Here is a 12,762-nt window from a genome sequence, read left to right as displayed (position 1 = left end):
GTTTGGCCGCCATCTTGGATTTAAGAAAAATATTAAATAATGTTTTCTCTGGAACCGCTTAACCTAACGAATCGAAAGTTTGCAATTACCATCTACCATCGTGTGTGCACGCGTGGTAAAAATTATGAGGTCACACGTCACATGGTTTGGCGGCCATCTTGGATAGAAAAACGCACCTTTCCCGATTTACACGAAACTTCACAAACGTGTTCCATTACCCAGTTGGAAGCAGAATATATATTTCTGATGTCATAGGTCACATGGTTCGTCAGCCATCTTGGATTGAAAAACAATATCTTCAAACGTCTTTTTCTGTGAAACGGCTGAACAGATCCAGGCGAAACTCCACCACTATGACCGCCTCTCCATGACGAATAAAAAGTTCTCATCCCCTTTTGAGGTACGACGCAACGTTTGGCAGCCATATTGGATTGAAGGAAAAATATTAATTAATGTTTACTCTGGAAATACTGCATCAATAAATGTGAAACATCAAGTTTATGGTGGAACGCTCATGCGGAATGAGCGTTTGAAATTTCAACGGGATCAGGCCCAGGGTTTGGCAGCCATGTTGGTTTTAAGAAAAATATTAAATAATGTTTTCTCTGGAACTGCTTAACCTGGAGAAGCGAAAATTTGCAGTTATCATCCACCATCGTGTTTGCACACGTGGTGCAAATTATGACATCACAAGTCACATGGTTTGGCCGCCATCTTGGATTGAAGGATAAATATTAATTAATGTTTACTCTGGAACCGCTGTTTCTATATATGCAAAACTTGATATTTATAATTCAGGTGATATGCTAAACAACAGTTTAAAATTTCAACCTGATCGGTCACACGGTTTGGGAGCCAGAATTATTTATTTATTTGAATCTGGAAGCCAGTAATAACGAAATTGAATGCTTTGTGCTGCCCGGTTCGTAACTCGTCTGTTCCGCGCCGTCTCGAAGCAGGCCTGTGTTTGTATCACTCTTAAATAATGTTTTCTCTGGAACCACTTTCCCGATCAAAGCGAAACTTTGTGACTGTCATCTGCAGAAAGTCCCATGTTGTATCAAAAGGCGGACGGACTGGGTACCCGGTCATCACTGCCAGCAGTTATAAAGTGGCAGTTCTAGTTATTATTATTATTATTCCGCCGGCAATTTGCACCCTTTTTCGCTTTAAAAATCATTTTCTCTGGAACACTAAGTCCGATCGACAGGAAATTTTCACCATAGTATGTATCTTTTTTGATAGCACAATCACGTTATAATTATGACGTCATTGGTCACGTGGTACGGTCGCCATCTTGAAAAAAGCGATAAACTTTGGACATCTGTATCTCGGAAACCGTGCAATGGAAAAATTTTTCGTTTGATACATTTTACTAAGCTCCCTATGGGGAACACGTGTGATTTTTCGTGACGTCATAGGTGAAGCGATATACCGGTGAAAATTCGTCAAGTAGAACGCCATATAGGAAAAATCTGAAAAATTCTGAGCGTCATCTACACCAAAATTCATCGTCAAAAATGTTTTTTTTGACGTCATCGATGACGTAATTCGGCCGCCATCTTGTTTTTTAGTGTTTTTTTAAAAAAATCTTCTTCTCCAGAAGGGCTAGACAGATTAAGGTGAAACTTTACAGGTACATTCCCCCTGAGGTCCTCTTTCAAGTTTGTTAATTTGTTGTTGATACGTCACATGGTTTGGCGGCTATCTTGAAAAAACCCTAAAACCTTCAAACATCTTCTTCTCCAGAAGCGCTGGTCCAATGAAGTTGAGATTTCAGAACTATATTCGTGACATGTATGCGATGCAAGTTTGTTAATTTCGAAGTGATAGGTCACATGGTTTGGCCGCCATGTTGGATTTAAGAAAAATATTAAATAATGTTTTCTCTGGAATTTCATAAGCCATCGAAGCTAAAATTTGCAAGTGCCTTCCTCACTCAAGTCTGCATACATGGTAAAAAAATTTTACCTCAGAAGTCACATGGTTTGGCGGCCATCTTGGATAGAAAAATAGACCTTATCCGATTTACACGAAACTTCACACACTTGTTCGGGTCGACGATGGAAAGCAGAATTTAAATTTATGATATCATAGGTCACAAGGTTCGGCAGCCATCTTGGATTGAAAATGAATAAATTTTAAAAATCTTCTTCTCCAGAAGGGCAAGACAAATGAAGACGAAACTTCACACATATATTCCCCATGAGGTCCTTTCTCAAGTTTGTTAATTTGTTCTTGATCGGTCACATGGTTTGGCGGCCATCTTGAAAAAACCCGAAAACCTTCAAACATCTTCTTCTCCAGAAGCGTTGGCCCAATGAAGGGGAGATTTCAGAACTATATTCGGGACAGGAAGGCGATATAAGTTTGTTAATTTCGAATTGATAAGTCACATGGTTTGGCCGCCATCTTGGATTTAAGAAAAATATTAAATAATGTTTTCTCTGGAACCGCTTAACCAAACGAATCGAAAATTTGTAATTATCATCTAGCAGGCAGTATGCACGCTTGGTAAAAATTATGACATCACACGTCACGTGGTTTGGCGGCCATCTTGGATAGAAAAACGCACCTTTACCGATTTACACGAAACTTCACAAACGTGTTCCAATACCAAGTTGGATGCAGAATATAAATTTGTGATGTCATAGGTCACATGGTTCGTCAGCCATCTTGGATTGAAAAATAATATCTTTAAACGTCTTTTTCTCTGAAACCACGAAACAGATCCAGGCGAAACTCCACCACTATGACCGCCTCTCCATGACGAATAAAAAGTTCTCACCCCCTTTTGAGGTACGACGCAACGTTTGGCAGCCATAGTGGATTGAAGGAAAAATATTAATTAATGTTTACTCTGGAACTACTGCATCAATAAATGTGAAACATCACCTTTATGGTGGAAGAGTCATGCGGAATGAGGGTTTGAAATTTCAACGGGATCGGGCCCAGGGTTTGGCAGCCATGTTGGTTTTAAGAAAAATATTAAATAATGTTTTCTCTGGAACTGCTTAACCTAGCGATGCGAAAATTTGCACTTATCGTCTCCAATTGGGTTTGCACATGTGGTGAAAATTATGACATCACAAGTCACATGGTTTGGCCGCCATCTTGGATTGAAGGATAAATATTAATTAATGTTTACTCTGTAACCGCTGCTTCTATATATACGAAACTTCACATTTGTAATTTAGCCGACATGCGAAACAAAAGTTTAAAATTTCAACCTGATCGGTCACGCGGTTTGGTAGCCAGAATTATTTAATTATTTGAATCTGTTCGCCAGTAATAAGGAAATTGAACGCTTTGTGCGGCCCGGTTCGTAACTCGTCTGTTCCGCGCCCTCTCGAAGCAGGCCTGTGTTTGTATCACCATTAAATAATGTTTTCTCTGGCACCGCTTATCCGATAAATGCGAAACTTTGCGACTATGATTTAAGTCTCATGTTGTATCAGTTGTGTCAAAGGCGGACGGCCTGGGTACCCGGTCATCACTGCCAGCAGTTATAAAGTGGCAGTTCTAGTTTATTATTATTTCTACCGCCGGCAATTTGCGGGCTTTTTCGTTTCAAAAAATCATTTTCTCAGTAACGCTAAGTCCGATCGACACGAAATTTTCACCATAGTGTATCTTTTTTGATAGCATAACTAATTGATTATTATGACATCATAGGTCATGTGGTACGGGCGCCATCTTGAAAAAACCGATAAACTTTGGACATCTATCTCTGAAACCGTGCAATGGAAAAAAATTTTGCTTCATACATTTTAATAAACTCCCCATGGGGAACACGGGTGATTTTTCGAGACGTCATCGGTAAAGTGGTATGCCGGTGAAAATTCGTCAAGTAGAACGCTGCATGGGAAAAATCTGAAATTTCTTGAGCGTCATCTTCACAACAAATCACCGAAGAAAAAATTATTGTGACATCATCGGTGACTTGGTTTGGCAGCCATCTTGTTTTGAATTTTTTTTTTTAATCTTCTTCTCCAGAACGGCTGGACAGATTGAGGTGAAACTTTACACACACATTCCCCATGACATCCTTTCACAAATTTGTTAATTTCTTATTCATAGGTCACATGGTTTGGCGGCCATATTGTATTGACCTTAAAACCTTCAAACATCTTCTTCTCCAGTACGGCTGGTCAGATCAAGGGGAAACTTCACAAGGGTATTCTACACGTGTAGGGGATATAAGTTTGTTAATGAATAATGGATAGGTCACATGGTTTGGCAGCCATGTTGAATTTAAGAAAAATATTAAATAATGTTTTCTCTGGAACTGCTTAATCTATAAAAGCAAAAATTTGCAGCTATCATCTTCCATCATGTCTGCATACATGGTAAAAATTATGACGTCACAAGTCACATGGTTTGGTGGCCATCTTGGATAGAAAACGCACCATATCCGATTAACACGAAACTTCACACACATATTCCACTCCACGATTGGAAGCAGAATGTAAATTTATGATGTCATAGGTCACATGGTCCGTCAGCCATCTTGGATTGAAAATTATTAAATGGTCCAACACGTGGAACATGTCTTTCAATCTGGACAAATCTCACACTCTCACTAGGTCTCTCCGAAAGGACTGCTTAGAACCCCCCCCCCCCATCCACTTTTTCAACAATCCTCTGGAAGAAGTCCTTTCTTTCAAGCTTCTGGATCTCACTATCTGCCATGACCTTTCCTGGGAAAGCCACATTTCAAACCTCGCTTCCAAAGCCAGTCGCCGACTTGGAATTCTCCGTCGTGCAAAGTCCTCCCTCGGCCCTCCTGAGCTCCTGACCACATACAAAGCTTTTGTCCGCAGCCTGATGGAGTACTGCTCTACCCTCTGGGCTGGTGCTCCTGCCTCCCACCTTTCTCGGCTTCACGCAGTGGAAACCAAGGCATTTCGGATCATTGGCATCTCCCGCAATGAGGCTGAGTCTTTGGGCCTCTCACTCGATCACCGCAGGCTGGTCGGTGGTCTTTCTGTCTTCTACCGTCTCCTCTCCAGCCTCGCCCCCCCTGCTCTCTCTGCGATTTGTCCCCACCACATTTCCGCCTTGCGCTCAAGGTCCGCCAACAACCCCCTTCTGGTAAAACTACCAAAATCACGAATCACTGCTCACCTTCACTCTTTCATTCCTCTCTTTTTCCCGCCTTTGGAATAAACTCCCTCACTCTATTCAATCCCATTCTTCCCTCCAGGCCTTCAAAACAGCTGGTCACCACCACCTCTTATCATCCCCCATCCAAATCCTTGATCTTTTCTTCCCCCGATAATCCACCCAAGCCCAACTTCAAATTCCCTGCTTTCCTTCCTGAAAGTCCCCATAATGTCCATCTTGTATTCCCCATGTTCCCCGTCCCATCCCTCTCCCTTCCACAGATCTCCTAATGTCTCTGTTCCCCACTGTTTTGTCCTTCACACTCCCACCCCTCTTCTCTCATTCCCCCTTGCTGTGTGTTGTGTGTTAGCTCTCACACAAGCCTCATTGAAGTATTAAAAACAAACAAAAAAAATTTAAAATCTTCTTCTCCAGAACAGCTGGACACATTGAGGCAAAAATTCACACACACTTTCCCCAAGACATCCTTTCACAAGTTTGTTAATTTCTAATTGATAGGTCACATGGTTTGGCGGTCATATTGAATTTACCCTCAAACCTTCAAACATCTTCTTCTCCAGAACGGCTGGTCATATCAAGGGGAAACTTCACATGTGTATTGCACACGAGTTGAGAATATAAGTTTGTTAATGAATTATTGATAGGTCACATGGTTTGGCAGTCATGTTGGATTCAAGAATTATATTAAATGATGTTTTCTCTGGAACCACATAACCTATCAAAGCGAAACTTGGCAACTATAATCTACCCCCATGCTTGCATATACCGTAAAAATTATGATGTCACAAGTCACATGGTTTGGGGGCCATCTTGGATCGGAAAACGCACCTTGTCCGATCAACACGAAACTTAAGCATAATCCACTTCCCCATTAGATGGAGAATTTCAGTTTATGTTGTAATAGGTCACATGGTACGGCAGCCGTATTGGATTGAAAATTAATAACCTTAAAAGTCTTCTCTGAAACGGCTGAACAGATCGAGGTGAAACTCAACATGTATGACCGCCTCTCCATGATGAACAAACCCCCCCTTCTTTTGATGTATGACACATCGTTTGGCAGCCATATTGGATTGAAGGGAATATATTAATTAATGTTTACTCTGGAACGACTGCATCAATATATGTAAAACTTCAGTTTTGTGATGGAACAGTCATATGGAATGACGGGTTTAAATTTCAACTATCGGCCCCATGGTTTGGCAGCCATGTTGGATTGAAGGGGAAATATTAAGTAACAAGCCGGTAGGCGACATGGCTGCTCGCTCTAGATGGAAAGCTGGCCGACGCGATTAGCCGATATTCATGTACATGCTATCAATCAATTTAGCACAATAAATATGATTATCACAGCCCTCTTAGTTTGTGCCCAGAAACGCACCTTGTGAAATTTCAGGCATGTTTCCAAAGAGACTCCAACAAATGGCAGCCCTGGTAATTCCATTTATCTATTCGCTAAAGATTTTTTTTATATGATGCTGTAAGACATTCTCCTTGGGCACAAAAAACAGGTCCCTCGGAGGTCCAGTTTGGGAGGTATTGATTTTTTTGTACAGTCCACAATAAGTGTACGATGTACGATAAAGTATTTTAGCTGTTGCTAAGCAACGGAGGTGTGCATAGCAACCATTCATTTTTTTGTACATGCTAGCCACATTGTACACATTTCACCCAAGTTTCATCAAAATCAGACTCTTTTTCTCAGAGATATTTGCAATTAACCGTTTCTGAAATGTTCAACATGTACTCGCCCAAAACCTATCTCCTCCTACAAATATTTTTGTTGGGGCTGCAAATTGGCATGAAGGGAGCTCGATAGATTGCGCACAGAACTTTAAGCTTCGATTTTTGGGTTTATTTATTTATTTATTTATTTTTTCGATTTTTTTGACCACTTTAAAGGGCCGTTGCTATGCCATTGCTCGGGCCCGGGGTCCCATATTCGAAAGCACACGATTCCTAGAAATATTGGTCCTACCTACCAAATTTCATTAGAATCGGTTGAGTGGTTTAGCCCCTAGGCTTGACCAAAGTTTTGCGGACAGACAGACAGACAGATGGAAATGTCCAGAATAAGGGTGTTCTAAGAGCAGCCAATATTTACTCTGGAACTGTTGTTAATATATGTGAAACTTCAAAATTATTATCTAGTCGACATGTGAAACATAGGTTTAAATTTTCAACCTGATCAGTCACGCGGTTTGGCAGCCAGAATTATTTAATTATTTGAATCTGAGAACTTTTAGATTTGTTTTTTCCAAAAGGCTCACTTGGCTACACCTGCATGCGTTTGAGGGTACAGGAGCGGCAATTCAATTGATACAGACAATGTCCCCAGGAAAAAGGGCTAACTGCATACATCTATTATATTAATGGCAGTCCTTCTGTCTGTGTCTGTCTGTCTGTCTATTTTTTTTTGTGACGAATAAGCTCCGAGACCAGTGAACCGATCTTGATGAAACTTTACACATATATATATATATATATATATATATATATATATATATATATATTTATATACATAGAACTAACATTCAGCTCCAGGATGTGCAAAGTGGCTCTCCATAAAAATGAAAAAAAATATATATTAAAAAAAAAAAAAAAAAAATATATATATATATATATATATATATATATATATATATATATATAAATAAAATAAATAAAATTTCCATTAGAAAAAAAAAATGGCTTTCGAATAGTACGCCGTCGTATTAATCATAACAAAAGGCTTCATGGTTAAAAACGCTACGGTTTTTTGAAATACAAAATGTTCGTATTCGTTGACTTTTTTAAAATACACATTCTCCTCCTGTTATTTGAATTCTCGAACTGCACGCGCACGGCAACCGCTATCTGCTGATCGATCTGCTCATGAAAGAGCCAGGCAAGCGGAGTCAGCTGCAGAGGCAGAGGCAGAGGCAGAGAGAGATATATATATATATATATATATATATATATATATATATATATATATATATATATATATATATATATATATATATATATATATATATCTCTTACTGCTGATATATCAGCTCATCTACTATATAAATGGCAGTCCTGTCTGTCTGTCTGTTTGTTTGTAACCAATAAGCTCCTAGACCAGTGAACGGATCTTGATGAAACTTTACACACATATAGACCTAACATTCAGCTCCAGGATGCGCTAAGTGGCTTTCCATAAAAATGAAAAAAATATATATATTAAAAAAAAAAGGTTTTCGAATAGTGCGCCGGCTTATTAATCGTAACAAAAGGCTTCATGGTTAAAAACGCTAGAGTTTTTTGAAATACAAAATGTTCGTATTCGTTGACTTTTTAAACATACACATTCTCCTCCTGTTATTTGAATTCTCGAACTGCACGCGCATGGCAACAGCTAACTGCTGATAGATCTGCTCATGAAAGAGCCAGGCAAGCGGAGTCAGCTGCAGAGAGAGAGAGAGAAAGAGAGAGAGAGAGAGAAAGAGAGAGAAAGAGAGAGAAAGAGATATATATATATATATATATGTCTTACTGCTGATATATCTGCTCATGAACGAGCCAGGCAAGCAGAGTCGGCTGCAGAGAGAGAGAGAAAGCGTCGCCTAACTGCAAATAGAGCGTCACACCGATGGGCGAGAGAAGCACAAAACTCACGGTCCAGCTTTCTAGGTCCGGGTTTTGGCAGGACATCGACAGTTGCCACTGCTGCTAGAAACATTTAGTGGCTCAAGGCCACCTTCAACTATGACCTCTCTGAGGATTACGGCAGCATAAAGCCTTCCTTCCATAAATCTGAGGAATAAAAGAAGCCTTCCCAATTTTCTCCATACAACTAATGCCTCAGTCTAACTAGCGTGAGGAAAATAGGGAAAATTTCCCGGGTACTTCAGCTAGTAATAACTAGATTGAACACTTTGTGCGACCGGTTCGTAACTCGTCAGTCCCGCGCTGTATCGAATCAGGGCTGTATTTGTATCACTATTAAATAATGTTTTCTCTGGAACCACTTATCCTATCGAAGCAAAACTTTGCGACTATCATTTAAGTCTCATGTTGTATCAAAGGCGGATGTCTAGGTACCCGGTCATCACTGCCAGCAGTTATAAAGTGGCAGTTCTAGTTATTATTATTATTATTATTATTATTATTATTATTGTTATTATCTTCTGGGGAGAAGTGAGTGCAGATAGTAGTAGTAGTGAGTGTAGGAAGAGTTGGTGTGGTGGTGGTGGGGGAAGAGGGTGGAGCGAGCGCAGTCAGGAGTGGGGGGAATGGGGGATGGAGCAGAGATGAAACATTTAAATATGTCAACATGGACTTGTGTGTTGTTTTGAGGCAGTGGGAATAAGGCTTAAACAGAGGAAGATTAAGGTGATGTCAGGTGTCAGGTGATGGCAAAAATGTCAGGTGATGGCAAAAATATATTTGATGTCATACATGAAGGAGCACATGATATGGGGAAAGTTTACTTTTAAGAGTTGGAAAAATACGTCCAGGATATTGGGTTGCCGACCAATAGCAAAGGGCTGTCAGGTAATGTTTTCTAATAGCCTTCCAAGAATAGGAAAGGGCCTCAAATTAATGATTAGAGTGGTAGATGTCAACCGATGGTTGTAAGATTGGTGTAGGTAGCAAGGTTTTGTTTTGAAACTATTGTAATCATTTTGATGGCAAGGGGGTGTTTCAAGAATTATTACTATTTGCAAAACAAAGGGGGTCTTAACTTTGCACATCGGTATTTTTTCAAGAACATCCCCCCCCCATGAACGGGGAAGGTCTGCTGTATATACTTTAACACTGGAGAACACAAATCTCCTTGGCACTTTCAAAACCCTTCCGTTTAGCAGTACTTGGACAAAATATTATGGCATTGTCCATCATCTCGACCAATCAAATTTGCTGCTCGCTGACCCCGCCCATGTCCATTTTCCTCAAGACTTCGCAGGGTAAGGTGTTCTATAACTCTTGAGTTTGGTTTAAAATATCTTGACTGGAGTCAGACTGTGAGCAGTACTGGAGTAAACAGAAGCAAGGTAAGAAGATGACTAGGTAAGCCAATGGAGAATATGACAAAGATATGGCCAACAATATTAAACATAATTGCTTGGCATTGTTTAAGTATACAAGGGGTAAAGAACAGTTTAAGACAATTGTGGCCTTTTGAGGTATCGTACAGGGAGATTGGTTGGTGTTGAAAGTGAGATTACAGGTTTAGGTATTTTGCTCGATATTTATGCAAACATAACAGGGGAATTACCAATAGCTGAGATAACTGCTTAGGAGGTGTGTTTTAGAGTTCCAAATAGGAATGGAGGAAATTTAAAAGAAGTTAGTAAAGCTATGAAGAAGATGAAGCTCTAGCGATGATATGCATCCAAGAGTATTGAGGGAGGTGGCAATGCACGTGATTGTGATGTTAAGGGAGCACTCCGGGCTTTTTAGAAAGGCTTTAATTTGACGATCCATGTTTCAAAACCTACATCAGTGAATATGTGCAACTTGTGTAAACAAGTGAATTAATATAAGGAAAGCTTTGGGTCGTTTGCACGGACTTGCTGGGTCGTGCCATTATTGGGTGCTGTTTTGACATTATTTGGCCTATGTGTAGTAGAAGCCCCCAATATTTGTCAGCGATACATATCAGCAGCCTACTTGGTATGCATTTTACTCAAGCGATTTGCTGCACTGCTATTGCCTTTGGCTGTTACAATAACATGAGTGATTGGACGAGGTACAAAATGGAAAACCTTCGTTTCTATTCTTCACCACTTAGAGCCAGATCGGTGGAAGAAATGGTTGGTTGCAGAAGCTGAGACTTGCTCAAGTTCCTCAGAGACTTTTTATGAGAGGTCTTTGCTTGGAGAATTTTGAGCCCACTTGCTTTGAAATAGACTAACTACATGCAATTCATAAACTCATTTTTTATACAGGTGTAAAGTACAGATTTACATTGATCAGAGGTCATTGTCACACAAAATCATGATTCGGTTTCAAATGTCCTTGTTAATCCAACATATTGACCGTCGAGCTCCAGGTAGGTTTCCCCCTCTGGCTCCAGATGGCTCCGAACACATGGTGGAATTACTCTTCCAATTTTCTCAAGTATGATGTTAACCAATATATTTATATTGAGCTCATTGGAATTGGAATTGGTATCGGTACCAGATGGTTGGAGAGCAGCAAATATAACTGTTATTTAAGAGAGGATCCAGAGAGAAGTTTTGGAGCTCTAGACCAGTTAGTTTAACATCAGTTGTAGAACTTTAAAAAAAAGAAAAAAAAAGTCACCCACCCTTCCTCATTTTTTCCTGCTCCACCATGAAGCTGGAATTTTACAACTCTGAAGCACTTGGCCTTTTTTGTAGGCAGAGCAAGTGGCAAGACAGCAAGCTGGGGGAGTGGACAAAGAGCAGAGGGAGCATCGGCGATCTGGTCAGAGGAACACACCGGGGCGATTTCCAAATGATACCATGCGTACTGAAGTTTGGATCCACCCTGGCAAATCGAGAAAATCTGCAGATCAAGCAAACAGCCAAGATGATGACATGGGAGAACTTACCCCAAGTGATGTACGTTGCCTTTTAGTGTTTTGGTGATTTTTTAAAATTTTTATTTATTTGAAATAACAATACTATTGATAAAATTAAGAGATTTTCTGATTGGTACAACACTGTTCTCAATTCCATGAGTTTACTGTTGCTGGAGTAACTGCAGTAAAAAATTACAATGTAAAACAATATGTATGTTATCTTTGAACATGTATGTACTTTGTTTGCCTATTCAGTTAATTTAGTATCTACTAGCAAAGTACCCACCCATGGGCAGGTGCAGTTATCTGTTGGATGGCGTTGGTCCCGTCTCGATCGGATGAAATTGAGAAATTGACCTTGACCTTGACTTGATCCCCTTATGTCCGTTCCTAAGGGTCACATATGCCAAGTTTCATCTCATTCTATCCAACGGTTTGGCTGTCTATAAAGGACAAACAAACATGAAAATTGATGTTTTAGTCAATTTATGACGTCATAACTCGAAAAGCGGAAGTCGGAAGTGAATGTCGTCAATCAGCTGTGTCATTTAATGTTGATTATCTGTCGAATGGCGTTGGTCCCGTCTCGATCGGATGAAATTGAGAAATTGAAGTTACCCGGTGACCTTGACCCCTTGACCCCGTGACCTTTCACCTTGAACTTGACCCCCCCCCCCCATGTCCGTTCTCATGTCCCAAGGATCACTCATGCCAAGTTTCATCTCATTCCATCCAACGGTTCGGCCGGCAATAAAGGACGAACAAACAAACAAACAAACACACATACATACAAACATATTCTATTTTTTTAGTATAGTAGATTTATCTTCCATGTATTAATTTCATCAGTGGGCACCCCCGCCTTCCAGGCGGTAGGACTCGTTTGGGCACACCTTCGGTGGGCAATGTTCTGCGGCACAGTCATGGAAATGCACTTTATAATCTTTGAAACAAACTTTATTGACCACAACACAACATTAAATTTTTATTGATCACAACGAAATGCTCTTGGTGACACTGATAGCCGCTTTGTTTCCAGGTAGGCTAAGAAATGTAAAATTGTCAATGATAGTAATCATCAGGATGAGTCACAAGGTGAGGAAAGCATGTTATAAAAA

The 12,762-nt window shown here is 40.1% G+C and overlaps 1 protein-coding gene across 5 annotated transcripts in view; it reads left to right on the top strand.

The window, feature by feature from the left end:
• The window catches only part of SMG6 (SMG6 nonsense mediated mRNA decay factor), a 248,513-nt gene that overhangs the window by 25,963 nt on the left and 209,788 nt on the right, over positions 1-12,762 (top strand). For 4 of the 5 annotated variants that reach the window (XM_085879008.1, XM_085879007.1, XM_085879011.1 and 1 more), the window contains exon 9: positions 11,481-11,684. The exons of the other annotated variant lie outside the window; for it this stretch is intronic. In XM_085879008.1, coding sequence (XP_085735134.1) covers positions 11,481-11,684 — 204 coding nt within the window. The remainder of the gene's footprint in view (positions 1-11,480; positions 11,685-12,762) is intronic. 5 annotated transcript variants of the gene reach the window in all.

Source organism: Eptatretus burgeri, chromosome 4 (assembly GCF_056783735.1).
Source record: "Eptatretus burgeri isolate ZD-2024b chromosome 4, Ebu_testis_v1, whole genome shotgun sequence".
Classification (NCBI taxonomy): Eukaryota; Metazoa; Chordata; class Myxini; order Myxiniformes; family Myxinidae; genus Eptatretus; species Eptatretus burgeri.
This window is presented reverse-complemented; position numbering and strand designations above follow the sequence as displayed.